The 18,114-nt window shown below is 39.5% G+C and overlaps 1 protein-coding gene across 1 annotated transcript; it reads right to left on the bottom strand.

The window, feature by feature from the left end:
- Window positions 1–1,771: 1,771 nt before the first annotated feature.
- shoc2 (SHOC2 leucine rich repeat scaffold protein) lies at window positions 1,772–17,770 on the bottom strand. Its single transcript, XM_072384516.1, has 10 exons — window positions 17,700–17,770; window positions 12,855–13,910; window positions 12,398–12,535; window positions 12,085–12,215; window positions 11,064–11,252; window positions 10,215–10,337; window positions 9,764–9,901; window positions 7,453–7,570; window positions 3,865–6,417; window positions 1,772–3,524 (listed from the first exon to the last, which is right to left on the bottom strand). Exons 2-9 carry the CDS (start codon window positions 13,555–13,557, stop codon window positions 6,209–6,211), a joined length of 1,749 nt encoding a protein of 582 aa, XP_072240617.1. The 5' UTR covers window positions 13,558–13,910; window positions 17,700–17,770; the 3' UTR covers window positions 1,772–3,524; window positions 3,865–6,208.
- Between the last annotated feature and the right edge of the window lie 344 nt (window positions 17,771–18,114).

Below are 18,114 nucleotides of genomic sequence, written 5' to 3'. Positions count from 1 at the left end.
TTGTGGTACTTTTAAAGTTCTGGTAAATGCAACAGTTGACTTTAAGAAAAACTTGAATTAATTCACCACCAGGGGGCAGTGTTGTACTAGAGTGAGACCAACATCTATCTTTTATATATATATTTTATATATATATATATATCACTGTAAGAAATGCATGCTGAAAATGAACAGATAATACTGAACCACATCAACATTTTACAGATGGAGGCTGTGGAGAAGAGAAAATCCAGCCGTGGCACCGAGAACAAATCTAAATGTGATGTTTAGACAGTGTAACCAAAAAAATCCAAATAAGTGAGGTAAGACAAAACTCCTGTTAGGGAACATAATATAAAAGAATAGAGCAATGACTATGTATATCTATGTGTCTCCATGCAGAGCTGCAAACAGAAGACAGTATTAAAGGCAGTAGGGTGGGTAATGCCTGGGGATGTACTGTATGTATCTTAATTTCTGCCCCGGTTTTTAAAAGCTTCCTGTCCAGCTGTTTCATAAACAGTGACATGCAGAGTACTTTGCTGTGTTCGACCCAAAGGGGCCGGTTGTATTTGCACGTAACTTGTGCCGCTTGACGTCGGGGATTAATCATCTATATGAAACTAAACCTAACAAACCCATCCAGTGAGGACAACAAGTAGCTGTCCATTATCCAGTGACATGCAGAAAGGGTGCTGGTAGTATCTGTGCCTTTCTTTGGAAAAGAAAATGAGTTTCTGGACAGCTGCACATATTGCTCATCAGAAGGGGTTTAGAAGAAGGTATATTCAGAGCTAACTCATGAATAAGGGGTAATTCTTTGTAATCCTGTGCATTGAATTTGCCTCAGGATTAATAAAGTATCTATCTATCTATTCCCTACATTCAAGATGAGATGATTGCTCCTACACCATGCCACAAAGTGGTAAACCAGTTCCCTGTACTCACCCAACAGTATGTCTCAGAATATCCGGATATGACAACACTCTGTGGTGCTCCTCTGCTGCTGAACACCCTCTCAGACACACACTCCTTCAATCTCACAGACTGCAGTCTGTTTGTCATGAGATTGTGGAGGCATCTACTTGTATTTTATCCTTGACGACAAAAGGAAGATGCGTTTTAAACTTCTTTCACATTTTTCTCTGTCTTGCTTCAGCCTGATTTCTACGGAGTTTCACCTTCCGGGCCCAAATACACGGGAAGTAGTTAAGTTTTAAAAAACCTCAATCAGCTGCTAAACAACTTTTCTGTTTGTGTGGTAACTCATAATTTATGTTGATAAAAAGTGAAGTATTATGAGTAATTACTCAAGCTGTACAACTTCTAAACCAGCTTTAAAAAAAAAAAAAAAAAAATCTTTCAACTGGTATTTATTCATTTAAGGCCAGGACTCGAACCACCGCCGCTGTACACGGGTCACCTGCTCAACCAGCTGAGCTACATGATGTGCCAAACGATAAAGAAACTGACTGAATATGAGAACCTTCAAGAAATTTAAAAAAAACAAAGCTAGGATTTAAGGGTTAAATGGACCGTAATCAAGAACCATGTAATGTGTTCGTAATGTGAGAACAGAAACCTCAATCTGATCGGATTTCTTGCAATCAAGCTAGTTTTTTTTACTGATTCAACTAATGAAACATATCTTTCACTTTATACATAATAAATATCTTGAGTCAACATCAATATTAATACAGTTGTTTACAATACAGACCACTTTCTATAAGGGGGCCTGAAAAGATGCTTTGGACCGCTTTTTGTTTAGCAAAACCAACATTCGCACACATCATGAATTTGTAAATATTTATCAGTTTATTACAGTTAAAAAGATGTATGTACATACAGAACATCACCAAACATGGTCATTTTCACCCATTTGCAAAGTAGCACTCTGCAACTAGTTGGTTTCAGGATAATTTGTCTTACAATGGAGCGGCATTGATTAAATTTGTCATTTACAACCAAGCACACAAATGTTTTTTTTTTTTTTTTGTCTTTTTCCATTTCCAAGTAACTCTTAGTAAAGGCATATATCCAAAAGAAAACAACAGGAGGGAGCTTGGCAAAACAAACCACTGTTAATCTGCTGTTCTTAAATCCAAGTTCCCGCTGCCAGCTTTACACAGGTAGGAACACCTCAGACTGGATCTTGGTCACTGAAGACTCACATAGAGGTAGTCATGTCTGCATCTGCTCGTCCAGTCAAGAGATAAAAACTTTGCTTTACGCATCTATTCTATCCAAGGACCCACATCCCTCCTCTGACATGAAAGAAGGAAATAAAAAGAAATGATTATCTGTCTTCGTGGGTTGGATCAAATGGTCGTAAAGATTCTGCTTGATGGGCATAAGGCAGTCATGTAAAGGTATGGGAATACTATAGAAGAGTGCGAGTCAGATAAATATAAATGGGAAAGAGTGGGCGCGCATTAAAGGGCCATTCCACCAAAAAAAAACAAGGGCTCCGATGATGGAGATCATCCAATAAAAAGCTGCAAATCTTCTCTGAAAACTACAGCTTTCCTGCCTTCCTGATCCTTACATAAAAGTAGAAGAAAAGTCTGTTGACGGTGAAACAGTCTCACACTATTAAAACTGCCAACACGATCATTTTCAGATCTTGAACTCTCATCACTAAACCTGGCATGACACGAGCAGAAGGTGGAAAAAATAAAACATTCTTTTGCCTTTCACAAAACAAGAAGAAGAAGAAGTCAGGTTTGGTGGAATCCCCCTTTAATGCCACAGAAAAGTGAGACGCAGGCTAATGCACATCCACCTGGTAGCATAAAGGCATTACCTTCCAATGCACTCGACATCTTCTTATAAAACTCATCACATTACAGATTTTGTAATACTGAGTCTACTGTAACATCAGATTCTGTACAGAGTAAAAGGAAAAATAAGACATAGGAAACTAGACCAAAATTTACATTGTAATGACCAGTTGCTTGTCATCAAGTACAGTCAGTGGCCATAGACATGAGGAATAGCCAAACAAACACATTTTAAAAAAGAAAAGAAAAAAAGAATAGAGGACCATTAAGGCTGCTCGTCAATGTAGATTAAGTAGGAGAAGCATTGCCACACAATGCTTGGACACCTTTTGCAATATACAAAAAGGGAGCATTTGCAAATACACCAAACAGCCATTAAATCAAAGTCTTCTATGCAAAAACGCTCGATTCTGACCCAGACGAACCACGTCAGATGTTTTTGAACATGCGCGTTTACCTGTACAGAACAACCAGGCAAGGAAATGTCACGTTGCATGATCCAGAAACGAAGCAAAAGGAGCTGAATGACTGATTCTGCGATGGCCTCTATCACAGAGAATAGAAAAATAAACACAAATACTCCCAGTTATTTTGGATGCAATGCACCGTCATCATAACTTTGATCCTTGAACGCACCAGCGGGTGATTTCCATCTCCTCGTTAGCACACCTGAAACTACATTCCACGATCTGATAAGCGCTCTGCTGTCCATCAGCCTGGTTCGGCCTCCCCTGCAGTCCGGTGTCTTCATACACTGGCATTTCCCTACGTTGGAAAAAAAAAAAAGAAGAAAAAAATGGCACGACAAAAAAAAAAAAAAAAAGGAAAAACGGAGACTGAATGTAAAAACGGGTCACAGCGCTCACGCTGCAAACCTAATGCACATCTCACTTTTGAGTACTCATTGAAGGCATTTTTCACACAATTGTTTACAGCTAAAAGTAAATACACGATAAAAGAAACTTCCAAAGCTTTTATAGAAAACCCCGGAATTCAATGCCTCCGGTGTGTTGTTGAGCGTGAACACAGAAAGCCCTTTTTACAATTGTTTTGTCTTTTTTTCCGACAGTCTTGTACTAGAACTGCGTTAAGCTCAAATATGCACCTTGTTGTGCAGTCTCATCGCCGTGTCCGAACGACTTGATGTGTGTGAACGGCACCGGGCTGAAAAAGGTCAGTGGTTCCGTCCCACGTTAGGGTTTCTTTTTTTTCTCCGAGTGAAGTCCTTTTCAGTGTTGGGAGTGGGTCGTCGTCTGCTCTGCCCGGCTCCCTCCGCCGTGAACAGTTACACGTTTAAAGTCCACGAAAAGCAGCAACAGGTTCTGCTGGTAAATTAGAAGCAGCGTTTTATTGTTTCTCCCCTCAAACTGGAGGACTCGGGAGGTGAGCCTCCTGTGGAGTAGACCGGACTACTAAAACACAAGCTGCTGCAAAAGAAAGTAGAGCCATACATCCCAACACAAAACCGAACCATGACCGGATGTAGAGCTGGGGTTTGATTACCTTTCACTGGAATTTTTTAATGTACAGTCACTTGAAATAATACTAACTGAATACACGTTTCATTTGAGAAAACACTCCATTAAAACCGATTTAAAACAAGCAGTGCTCCCTCTGAACCTCAGTTAACCATTTTTCTTGCTATAGAGAAAGCAGGATATGAGAATCTTAATATCTCACATCCACAGAGCCATTTTTTTACAATTCAAGACAGCGAGCTCCGTTAAGATCGACAGGATAAAACTTCCCCAAAGTTAATAGTATATTCTGAGGCCGCCAAAACTCAACATTAATAGCTGGTACAAAATTACACAATAAACCATTTAACCAAAGAAAAACCTTATGAAACAAAATGCCCCTGTTCAAAGCAAGAGAGAGAGAGGCTATTGCGTGTTTGCCTTAATATAGATGATGCCAATGTCTTTAAAAAAGTGCATAAGAGCAGCAGCATTGCTGGGACAGTGTGGGATAAAAGATATATTTCTAGAATTAAATTACAAATCAATATAAATCATGGGAATAGTTTCCATCATGGAATTAAGATTCGAATAAAGAAAAAAAAAAAACTAGAGAAACTTTAAGAATATTAACAAGAAAAAGAAAAGTGTCGTGGAGGAGTTACCTATCCAAGTTTTATTATCAATCCTTTTTGTGAAGCTCCAATACAATCACCACTTTCTCCAGAGACTTAGAAAATGTCTTCAAAAAACATTTGATATGTTGGTCGACCGGATGACGGCTATGAAGCTCAACACTGGAGAGAATATCAAACAATTAAAACAGAACTAAAAAATTTTTTAAAAAATTGCACTCAAGGCAAACAACCAGAATCTGTGTACATATATATAAAATCATCATCATTTATCCCATCACCTACGCATGTTTCGATCTTTTTTCCAATACCTTTTTGGCGCATAAAATCAACATATAGGGAGCTTTCCTCACTACCCCCCCCCACCCCCCCCACCCCCAAAAAAAGCACATATGATTGCCACTGCTGCTTTACGTTAAAAAGGATCAAATTGTCATATTTTTCAACTGATATCTCTTGCATGACAGATGAATGATACACTTTAAAAAAATAAGGAAAATCAAAGAGTTAAAAACAGCAGTTATGAACAAAACAATAATTTATATCTTTGTATTTACGTGAAGAATCGAGTTTAGAAATGAACCGCTGGATCAGGCACAGTTTTTTGGGGTTTTTTTTGTTTGTTTTTAAAAAAAAAAGAAGGTTCAAAATAAAAATAAAGAGAAACCATAAGCACACCATCGTTAGACCTTTGTTCTCTGTGGTCATGAAGCAGTTAGCATAAGTTACGACCAGGGACGAATGTGTTAAAAAGAAATGAAAAAAAAAAAAGGACAACAAGATGACAAAGTTTAAAAGTACGGCAGCAGCAGCAAATGAGAAGTTCCAAAGACTTTTTTTGTTTGTTTTTGCATACAGTTGTATCCTTGCTCACATAATAGATGCTGTAATTACTGTAAATACATTGGCAATGGGAGCACGGTTTATAAGGTTGAAGGACTTGCCACTTAGCTCACAGTTACTCAATACGTATATATTGATATATATATATAGATATATATCTATATATAAATAACTTTATATATCCTCAGTTTTGGCAAACAGGTGGAAATATATTCCTCTTGTATGATTTGGAATGAAAGATGAGTGGGGTTTGGACACGGGGTCCTGAAATGACCTTTGATAAACTCTGTAGCGGCACAGGAGTCTCCAAAGATTTGCCTCGTTTTTGCCCAAGATGTAGAACAAAACGTCATCCTCATACACCTCCCCCTTTGTAGTTGCCCCAGACACTGACTGTGGCGAGTCCATTTTCTTTACAGTGTATGAAACACATGATGGGGGCAGGCAGGCGAAAGGGCGCAGAGTAAACGGAGGGTTTGGAGTTGCGCAGGACTGAAACAGAGCTGCTCTTAGCTCACACAATGGCACGGTATGGTCCCTGCATCTTGAGGAACTGGATGATGAAGGAGGGGCCTCCTGCAACGATCTGCGGTGGCAGGTGGGTGAGGGGACAGTTCTCGATGCTCATGATGGACAGCTTGCTGCAGAGAGCCAGTTCAAACGGGAGGCTGTGCAGGTTGGGGTTGTCATTGAGGTACAGTTCCTCCAAGTTCTCCAGTGTGCCTGAGGACAGATGTTAGGCAGTGTTTATTCAGTCTGAATATCAAAATAATAAGGTGCGTTATTCTGATACACAACTCCTTAATGACTAAACATTTTGGGCAAACATTACTTGATATGAAATAGTAACACCTATGCATCCCATCAGCCTTACTGAACCATGACACTTAGGGTCTGGTAATAATCATGCCAGTAAAACTATCTGTGTTTTATGAATTTAGTAAATGAAATGTTTAGCAGATCTCTCGTCTTTCATTTTACATTCAACAGAAGTGTTTGGTTATCTATGAGATCTTCAGAAGGCCAGACCAAACAAAACTAAATGAGAGATAATCAAACGACCTTCAAAGGGTGATGAAGACACTGTCACAGAGGGATGGATCTAAAATCTTCAGCAAGGATGCAAAGTTAACCATTAGAAACTGCGACTTATCCCCATCAGTGTTCAGCGCTCATACACACAAAAACGAGTTGTTGTCGTTGTTTCTAGAAGAAACCTGAATGTAACTTGGTTCTTTGCCTAGTTTGAACCAACTAAAAACAGATTCCCCTTCTGTTTCATCCTCCACCAGTTATAATCTCTGGCTTTACTCTTAACCTTAGCATTAACCAACGTACTCAAGCTCAACCAATCACTGAGGCAGAGCCAGAGGTGGATCACATTGTGGACTGTTAATCTCTTTAATCCTAATAGTTAAACTGAGCTTTTATGATAAAAGCATAAATAGAGAAACACTTTGGTCATAGGAAGATATTTGTGAAAATAAGTCTTGTTTTTAGCACAAAATTGTCAACTTGTGTTGTTTATCCAAAAGTTAATGCCACATTTATTTGGGGAAAACGCCTTTAACTGAATGTATGTTTAAAGTTATAGAGCAGAGGCAGCTGCGATCCGCTCAAAAGAATAATAAAGATTTCTCTCATCGTGTTCAGACTGGAAGTCATTCATCAATCTCTCTAAATGAGATTTAAAGATAAAGATGTTTCAAGTGATAAAATGTTATGTGTCAGGAATCAAATGATTAGAAAAGTACTTACCAATCTCCTCGGGAAGGTGTTGCAGCAGGTTTTCCCCCAAACCGAGATGGGTCAGGTTGGTGAGGTGGCCGATGCCTCTGGGTAACGTGGTCAGCTGATTATTTGTCAACACCAATTTCTAACAAAAGAGTAGAAAAGGCTTTTACATCAACAACTGTAAGTCTAGACAACACAGTATTTTCACTAAAAGGCACTGATAATGAGAAGCCAATATTGAGGGGCAGGCTCAAGTAGGTTAGTCGGTGTTTGCAACGCAAAAAAAGTTCATTACATTTACCAGTCCTGTGGAGTTATTACTAATTAACATGACAGTCTACTGTGGAAAGATCCCTGCCAAGGTTTTCAAAATGTTGTTGTAAAGCCAGCGGTGTCGTAGTATCAGTTTGCAACAGTTAGTTAGGGGACACGGTGGCCAAGTGGTTAAGGCGATGGACTGCTAATCCATTGTGCTTTGCACACATGGGTTCGCACTTATGGCTCAGTTCGAACCGTGGCTCAGTCCAATAACCTGAAGGTTGGCGGTTCGATCCCCACTCTCAAGGCTCAAAATGATTGGTGAACTGACAGCTGGAGGGGTGGCAGTTCAACCCCATGTCACGGCTGAGGTGCCTTTGAGTCCCATGCTCCCCGGGTGCTGTGAATGGCTGCCCACTGCTCCAGTGTATGGCATCTGTCTCTATGAGTGTGTGACCCTGTGCAGGTGAATGTGTGTGTCAACAGGTGCCAACCTGGATGGGTTAAAAGCGGAGGACAAATTTTGTGTGTATGCATGACAATAAATCTGATCTGATCCAGTTTCCCCCACAGAGTTTGTTCAGCTTCCTGAAACCATCAAACTTTTTTTGATCATAATAAATAATGAGGTATAAATATACTTAGTATATTATACTTCAAAGTATAAATATACTTAGTATATTATACTTCAAAGTATAAATATACGTCGAAGTGAGGAGACAGAGGAGCTGTATGCATCTTTTACATTTGGATAAAATACATTTCATGTCTTATTTTCTCAGGCGTGAAGCGGTTGACAAACAGAACGAAAGCTGTATGTAAGTGGAGATTTTCAGTCGTCCAGGTCATGGTAATCCTAAAAGCTTGAATAAAGACAACAGGACTTAGTTCATGAAGATATTTTAGCTCTCATCCGAAAGGCTTATTCAGTTCTAACCAGCTGGTCCGGAGTTTCAGGCTTATAATCTGTAGCTTATTCTGCACTGCTGTTTTGTGACACGAGAAGCTCGTTTGTTACAAGTTTTAGTTGGTCCAACATGACCAACTAAAACGGAGTCTCCCTAATTTCATGACAGAAATTCAGAATAAACTAAACAACTTGTCTGAACAGGCATAAACAGAGACATCGTGGACTGGTCTTTGGACCAACCTGCCCAGAACTAGCATTTGGTTCTTTTAGCTTGAATATATTTTAGTTCAATATATATGGTAAAATCAATACTGTGGTTTCAATGTAGCCATGTACCCTACAACACACTCGGGTAGCCTGATGTGAACCACTTGTGCCTGCAACAGTTGGGATACATGTTCCTATGTGAAACATTATTTTAAACATTCAGTGCTGTTCTAAAGCTTTAAGCACTTTACATATACAGTGTGTCCATCACTCAGTATAATCTGTCCAAAATGTTCAGTCTTGAGCAACCAGCCCACACCTACAGGCAGAGTCATGAAGACTACAGAGCAAAAAGAACAAAGACCCCTGCAACAGAGGGTATGACCCCCACAGAGCTCTGATCTCAACATGCCGAACACCAAGAAAAACTGTGGTTACATCACATACTCTTTGCATTTCTACACACATATTTTTTATTTATTTACTCTGCTTTTTATAAAGCTCAGTGATAAAAAAAAAAGAAAAGAAAAAAGAAACAAACATCTCAATAAACTGGGCAAAATGAGAAGTGGTCGGAATCAAGTGCATGCCAGAGCGCTGTCCATTCCTCCAACTGTGGAGAACAACTGTGATGATTATCTAATGGGCAGACAGCATGTCCATTAATCTGTTCCTTAAAAGCTAGGAAGCTAAAAGGATTAACCTACCAAATTTTTTGTTTGGTCTAGAGAAAATACATCAATTTAACTACTTTTCTATTATATAAACAACATTTTTACATTCTGCGTAGTTCCTGGTAGTAAGTCTTCACCTCTAAAAAGGTGAAAAATTACAAAAGACTGAAATTATCCTTTTTCCCTTCTATAAGAAGAAGAAAAAAATATGTTGAAGGTAAAACCCACTTTGATTTTCTGCAAAGTGAGACATAACATAAGACAACTTAATGTTTGGAAAAATTACCTGTAAATCCTTCAGGTAAGCGATTTCATTTGGTAGTATTTCCAGCTCGTTTTCCTCCAAGTCGAGCTCTCGTAGCTTTCTCAGATTCCCAATACCATACGGTAATGTCTTGAGAAGATTATTGGACAATATTAACACCTGAGAAGACACAAAGTTTTTAAAAAATAAGGAACAGAAAGACACACTGGAGTTGTATGGAATAATTGTGATAATTCAGAGAAATAACTGTCATACAATAAAATGACCATTTTTTAAAGCTTATGTAAAGAAATCGAGAATGAAAAACGAGATCCCCTATGTTTTGTTCCAGGATTATACGCCTCCCAGGCGAGATGAACTGACAGTTAAATCTGTTTCTGTTACATAAACTATTTCCTTTAAAGACAACTGCGCAAACACCTGCTGGACAGGTAAACTAAAATCCTACAACCACTGTGTATGCAGGACTCACCTCTAGAGAGACAAGACCACAGACATCTTCTGGGATCTTAGTCAGCTGATTGGTGGCCAGGTTAAGTTCAACCATGCTCGTCCATGTGCCAAAATCCAGTGGCAGAGATGTTAGCTGGTTGTCCTAAGGAAAACAAAGAAATGCCTTTATTAGCATCATAACAGGCAACTCAGTGGGTCAGCTCAAGCATGACACTGCTGAAGAGGCTGAGCAGAAATGTTACTTGGCGGGTTTTACAACATCAAAATGTAAACGCAAAAGAAACAAAGGTAAGTTCTTGCCTGCACCTGCCTGATCAAACGCAACTGTAAGCATCAACAGATATGGTTGAAACAAGTGTGACAAAATATGACTTTACTGGATTCTACATGTAATTCTGAGACTTCTAAGTTTTGACCTGAAAGTCATTCTGTCAAGAATGCACATGTCGCTTTTTAACTGTCTGTGTATCGTTCTTTTTTTTTTTTTTTTTTTTTAACATAAAAAGAAATGTTCAGACTTCGTTTCGTTACCATCTTTTATAAGTTGTAAAACTTCTGTATTTCCTTTGTGAGAACATTGTTTGGTTTTTGAGATTAAATAGTGATGTTTGATTTCCTCTGAGCTCTTTCAGTTTCAGCCTCCAAGTATTGTACACACAGACTCAATGACACAGCTTACTGTGCTACATGAATATAACAATGGTGTTAGTAACGCCTGTATTTCATAAATAAAGGCTAAACCGTCCGCTGTAGAAAAGGCTTTTTTAACAAATTCACCAGTTTCCCTTGTACTGCAGTAACAACATCAACCTCTGGTAAAAACACAGATTTCATGTATCAGAGCAACTTAACAGACAGACATGCATACCTTCATGTTAAGCTTGCTTAACACCTTGGCCCTGGAGAAAATCCCAAATGGGATCTTTTTGATACGGTTGTGCTCCATGTTGAGGGAGTAAATGGTGGAGAACTGGGATGGCCCACCCACAGGGTACGACTGGAAGCAGTTCCTTGCCAGTGTTAGACTTGTCAGGTTTACCAAACTTGACAACAGGCCCTAATCAAATAAAAAAAAAAAGAGACATGATAAAAATGACAAGATGCAGACAGAACTCTCTTACTATAGGCTATAGCTGCATTTTGACTGCAGAAGGTCCTTTTCATGACACCATCCATTTCCATTGCAGGGCTAAACAGAGCAGCCTTTTGGGGGTAAAATATTAAAGTAGGAAGATAGTGCTTCTGAGATTACCCATAACTTTTGGAGAGGGACATGCAGCTCAGACCCATTCTAATTAGTTGGGCATTCCCTGTATATTATTCCCACCTTTCTGTCTCGTTGAATCTCCACCATAGCTTGTAAAATCTCTTCACTTTAAGTTGTACAACAGAAACAGTCATTACTGTTTGTAAGCAAAACATTCAAGCTGGGAAGAATAAATGAGAAGAGAGAGCGTCGATTTTAATAAGAAGAAAGCAGTGAATCAGAGCAACAAAACAGGCACTTCCTGGTTAAATGTCTGCGTAGGCTACTGACAACAGCTGAGCAGTCCTGAAACTGCCGAGAGGAGAGCCGTTTCACACTTCAACTGACTTAACTTGCCAATTTACCCTGTTCATTAGACCTCTGGAAATTAAAAAGATTCAAGAATCAGATATGCTTCTAGCTCCTTGAAAAAAGCCCCCAAGTTTCGAACAATTTTGGGGTTTCTTCCCCCCATACTAGATGCATGAGTAGCTTCCCATGATAGACTGGCAATTAAGAGGATATGGTATAAGTAAGGCAAATAACAGGTACTTAAGAAGATTAATCTGTAATCTCTGACATGACACCTTATTTTCAATAATTAGCATTTATGTTTGGGATGGAAAAATGGTGTTCCTCTCACCTCTGGTAACACTGAAATGTTGTTGTTTTCAAGATTGAGCTCCTCCAGTTCTCGACATTTGGCTAATGATCTGGGGATGGCTGACAACCTATTATACCGCAGACCTAAGCGATTTATGCTCGCCAGATTGCCTGAAAACAAACAAAATGCAGTGAGATTGTGTTTCCCTTTTGCAAGTTTTTTTAAAATCTAGCTAGTCTAACATTTAACAATAGGGGAAATAAACAGAAACAAAGAGCAAGCATTATCAAAGAAACGCACTGAAAATAACTGCTTTTGAGTCCTAAAACAGAAAATTCTGTACTCAAATCACCTATAGTCTCTGGGAGGTCCAGGAGCTCATTGTGCTGCAAGTCGAGGTTGGTTATCTGTTGGCAATTTCCAATCTCCTTCGGTAGATGTTCCAACTGATTATGGGCAACATCCAGCGTAATGAGGTTACACAGTTCACCTGCAGAGAGATCCACAACAAATACAGATGATATTTAAATCAAGCTGGTACCACCATAACTCTAAAAGTACCATTAGACAGCGAGCATCACATCTTTGTTATCTTTCATTGTGCTGAAGTAGGACGTCTACTCAAGTTGCCATTAACTTGAGGTCAACAGTAGGAGAATGCCATACGATACTTTGAATAAATTGAGTAAAATACATTATGAACACAAAATGAATTAGACTCTGGATGAAAATGAAAATTTTGCAGGGTTAGGCCACTGTATCTTAAATCTGAGGCATTCATTGTGTTCCTGCACAAAGGTTTTACTTACCTATCTCTGCAGGTAGCTGTTTAATCTTGTTCTCACGGATGCTGAGCATGGTGAGCTTGGACAGGTTTCGGATGTCCTTCTCCACTGTTGTGATTCGATTGAAGCGCAGATACAGCGTGGTCAGAGATGTCAGGCGATAGACGACGGCCGGTATCTCTCTGAGCTTGTTGTGCCGGAGGTCGAGCATTCGAAGCTTCTTAAGGGAGTCCAGGGAATCAGGCAAACTGGTCAAGGAGTTCTCGCTTAGGGCCAAAGTGACCAGGCCTGACAGGCAGCCCACCTCAGCTGGTAGGCTCTGTAGCTTGTTACTGTACAAGTAGAGTTCTGCCAACTGAGTCAACTCCTTAATGGAGGGGGGCAGCACGTGAATTGATCGTTTAGAGAGGTCCAGTCTCATAGAGTTTTCCTCCCGACACTTGTTAAGCTCTTTGATAACCTCTGCATTACTGGATTTCTTGCGTGGACCTTGTGTCGGGTTTGGCCGCTTTATCGTATTGTCAACAGAGAAGGCAACACCGGGCGTTGAGCTGCTTGTGTCCTTTTTTCCTTCTTTGGCCTCTTTCCCTTTGGTCTTTGTTTCTTTGCCCCCATCTTTGACTAAGCTGGCCAAAGCCTTGGCCTCCTTTTCCCTTTCTTTACCTGCTGGACCACCTTTGGGGTCCTTTTCTTTTGAATCTTTTTCTTTGCCTAAAGTACTACTCATGATGATGTTACTTGCCCTCCAGCAGAGCTGCTCATGAGACTCACGTGTTTGGTTACTTATTTAGAAACAAAGGGACTCTGACAGCTTTTAAAGAAAACATCCCCCATGCAGGCCGACACATTTATGTTTACACTAGAAATAAAGGCCTTGTGATCCAAAAGTTTTTGGATATTTGTGATATTGTGTTCCTTTGCTAAAAAGCCATGAGAAAAATAATCCTTTGAAGCAGGTGATTTGTGGCATCCAGGGGCCACATGCTTGAGTGTTTGAACTGGATACAATCCCAGGACCTTTGGGTAGAGGTTCTTTCAGGCTGCAACGTTCAAGGTTTTTTAAAATCCCTCCGAAATTTGCTGTTGGGGGGGGAAGAAAAAGATTTGACTTTCATATTTTACAAAAACATTATCAGCATTTTGAGTTTTAACAAATGATGATCTCTGAACTATTCTGTTCTGTAAAGCACATAAAAAATAAGACTAACCAGACTATCACTGCCAAATATGCTCCTTTAAAAGCCGAGACTGCACAGCACACACTGTCATAAAAGGAAATCAACCAGCAATGGGCAGTTTCAAATAAAGACTGGCGACATCCAATCCTGACGACACAGGCAGACATACAATTGGTGTTCTCTTTTTCATTGTGTGGCTTTTTCAGTGACATCTATAATGAGCTGCTTTTAAGCGAAAATACTTTCATGCTGGATAGAAAGTTAAGCCTTCCCGTCTCACCAAATCCACACTTACTACAGACATTACGCATTAAAACTATTCAATATTACAGACACACTTAAGTAGAATAACACAAACTAAAGTGAAGTTGGGTCTTCAGTGGGCCAAGTGTGCAGAATCAAATAAAACTATTTTAATAAACAAGCCTCGATACCTTCATAATATTGTTTCTTTACATATGTAGGTATGAAACAATAACACTTAAACAGGTCCAGTGGATTTTCTATTTGCAACATGACAAATGTGGCTCTGTGTCTAATGTACTACCCTTAACCTCACACCACCAACCAATACACAAGTACGGTCTTGTGGGTTTGGGCACAAAACACTCATTTCTATCACTTCTCTCTCCGAAAGACGCAAAGACAAAACACACAGTCCTTTGGATCTTTACATGACTCTGGCAGCCTGTCTCTGTTTAGTCTCTGTTGCTGCTGTGCAAAGCTCTCCAGCACAAGCTATATTGTGGCAAAAAGCGAAGCAGGTTTGGCTCAGGATCTGAGCTAAAAGAAAAGGTTATGACTGCTGAGAGTAATCTTTAGAAGTGGCCTTCAAAGCATGAAGTCCCAACCACAACAGGTCATATGACCTTTAGAGTAAAAGAAATGTTCAGTCAATTGCAGCATTTGACATGACAGCATGCCTTTTAGAGGTTTCTGTAAATCTGTAAATAATAAGAAGTTATTCTTTGCTCTTTTAGCTCATCGTAAATCAGGAGACTGACTTCTAACATTGGCCGTAACTGGCACCTGTGCGCTAAAAAATAAGTAACATTAAATGAGAATAACCAGGCCAGCCCAGTTGCTGGGGCCATGTAAACTTAACTGTGCAAGCCACTTCCTTTTATGGTTGTACTTTTTGTGTCTGTCCTGGTACATAACAGTTGCTATAACAAACTGCATGTAAACATCATCTGTGGAGACTTTTCTCTACATTCAAAGACATGTTTTCTTTACAAATCTAAGAAACGGCCAAAGATGAAACAATTGCCAAATCGTGAAAACCAACATTAACAAAACAAAGGTTAAAGTAGTAAGATATAATTAACACTGCATATATTTCAGATATATTTAACAAATGCTTTCAGATGAAATGCAAAAAAGTATCCCCCTCAACCTCGCTTAACAAATACTATTAATAAGACATTAAAAATCTAGTAATTATTATTGATACATTCAAATAAAGTTCAATTCAAACTAATGTTAAGATGTGTCTTTTGTAGGACGAATGCGTTATACAAGTTTCATAATGTAGGAAGAATTAAACATACCTACAAACCCATCAAACCTGTTTAAGCAAGTTTTTCCCACTTAGGTTCAAGTAAATCTGTTTAATGTACTCGGCATAACCTGACATCAGCTTACTGCTACAAAACAAACATGGCCCAAAGGGTGTTGACATTACTGCAAACCTACAGCCCCACCTATGCATGTATTCTGCGAGTTAGCCAATCTTTACATAATCTGTAACACAACTATCTGGACGGCCTGGCTCAAAGCAAACGAAAAAGGATAATAAGACGTTTAAACGACCCATCAGCTGTGCTTAAAATTGTGGAAATATGGAATCACTTTAAAGCAATCAACTTCATTGTGCTTTGATCAGAAAACTACAATGCATCAATGGGTTTTGTATCAACCTTTACATCACAACTGTATATAATACTGACAAGTGGGTGTGCTAGCGTGTAGGTACAACACGGTCATTCTAAAGATGATCCATGTGGTTAAATATGCCAAATTAACAACCAACTGATTACCAGTCAGTGGTGACAAAAGCACTTTTGTGTTCATCTCACTCAGCTGGTTGATGTAAACATCAACTCAAACATAGTTTTGCAGAAAAAGCTAATGTGTATCCATCCACACTACCACAGTACCACCATAAAGGGCTATTTGAGCTTCATAGATACAAACTAATTACAATTCCATTAAGGATATATTTGCCCCTTCTGCTAAAGCCCGAGTAGGACTCTGTGCGGTTCTCATTTGCTTATCCATTAAAATGCCTTTATGATCAAATAAGATGTGCATCAACATTAGCAAATCAGAGGATAATAAAAAATAAAAAAACACGAGTGTAGAGCAAACAAACTTGGGTGTTGGGATGTTACAAAACACATTAAACTTGGAAGAATTAAATAACCAGAGATCCAGCTCCCCTGTTGATCCGTGTCTGTGTGTTACTGGTCATGTTTACAGCAGAAATAATTTGGTCTGTCAGTTCTGGTGATTGTGATACAATTTCAAAACAGAGGTGAGGTGGCAGCCACAGCTACTGATCCTACACAGCACTCCACATGACCCAGCTAGCTTGATGGCTACGTGTGCAGATGACAAATTCTTGGAAACAGATTACCGACAAAATCGGTAGCCACCAGATTGGGAAGTCAAGGCGCCTTTAGAGATTAATTCATTTACATAATATGAAAAGCAAGGTAAAACTGTGCGTTTGTGGCACTGTGTGATCGTTAGTTTGCCAGTAAAATTTAGACGTGGACAATAATAATGCGTCGTTGTGACTGTTAACCCAGCACCTTCAACTAGTCAAGTTAACAAACCTGCGTAACAAAAAAATTAAGAAATAATGTAAGCTAAAGCAGCTATAGAGCTGGAAAAAATCATCTAAAACGCATACAAATATAAGCCCATTTTCTAAATGAGAAAATAACAATTGCCAAGCCTGTTAATACGACAAACAACAAGGCAGGAAATAACAGCTAAGCTAAACGTCAACAGCAAAGCAAACGTCAGTTATGCCAGACGGCTAACTTGCTAACGTCAGCTAGCAGCCAATTTAGCCCACCAGCTAACAGTATGTTAACAGTCGTTTTTCTCAAACGAGGAAGAGTAACATCGCGTTCAATATGACATTATAACACAAAATACGATCGTTTAACGTGGTGTTCGGGGTTCCTCTTTACATACCAATACTCACATCCAGCGGTTAGCTAGATCTCAAGCAGAGCTGTGTTTAGGCCCGAGTAGAGCGGCAGATGGACGCAGACCGACCCGTCCGCCGTGAGTTCGCCCGAGAGGGGAAATCTCTGCAGCAGCCAGCTGAGAGCAGGTAGCGGACACCCAACGAGAGCAGCCGGGTGGAGGCTGTTGATAACCCAGGCCGAGCAGCCACATAGGATGCCTAGTGTACGAACTAACAAGAACACTGTAACTGAGCGCCGTTTCCGTACTGAAAATTAGTGCAAGAAAAAAGAGAAAACACTCCGAAAAACAGCGGCCATTCCGAAGCTGAACAAAAGAGTGCGTTCGTATTGGCCACCGAAAAAATTACACTAAAGCGTTAAACACGCCGTCACAAGAGGCAGGCGAGTTTATTATCTACTGAGTGTCACGTAACTGTGCTGAGGGGTGACAAACCTTCCCTGTTAATGTGGTAAAATAACTGATTTACCTTCAGAGGTGTGACTCCGCCATCCTCGCTCCTTCCTCCTCTTTTCCTACACTGCTGCTCCGCTCCCCTCCCTCTCCGGCAACCGAACTGCGTCATTCGCACGCCTAACCAATGTTATCACGAGATTTCAAATGCAATCAAATATTCATCAATTTACACATATTTACATATATGTGTCACATAAACAGTTAGCAAGTACAAAAGTTTTTTGTTTGTTGTTGTTTTTGATCCCAAGGAGGATGTTGATAATAACGAAGGTGGAAAGAAACACCGAGATCACGCAGCCTGTTTATTTGAAAGAAATTCAGTTACTTAAACATATCCTATTCTAATCAAAAGTCTACTTATAGATCTATTCAGACACATTAAAAATTCCTGTTTGAAGTTATAACAGAAGTGAAGATATTACTGAATG

The sequence above is a fragment of the Leuresthes tenuis genome, unplaced genomic scaffold (genome assembly GCF_036924035.1).
Source record: "Leuresthes tenuis unplaced genomic scaffold, fLeuTen1.0.hap1 SCAF_4, whole genome shotgun sequence".
NCBI classification, from domain to species: domain Eukaryota; kingdom Metazoa; phylum Chordata; class Actinopteri; order Atheriniformes; family Atherinopsidae; genus Leuresthes; species Leuresthes tenuis.
The sequence above is the reverse complement of the archived record's forward strand: the minus strand, read 5'-3'. Positions and strand labels throughout refer to the sequence as shown.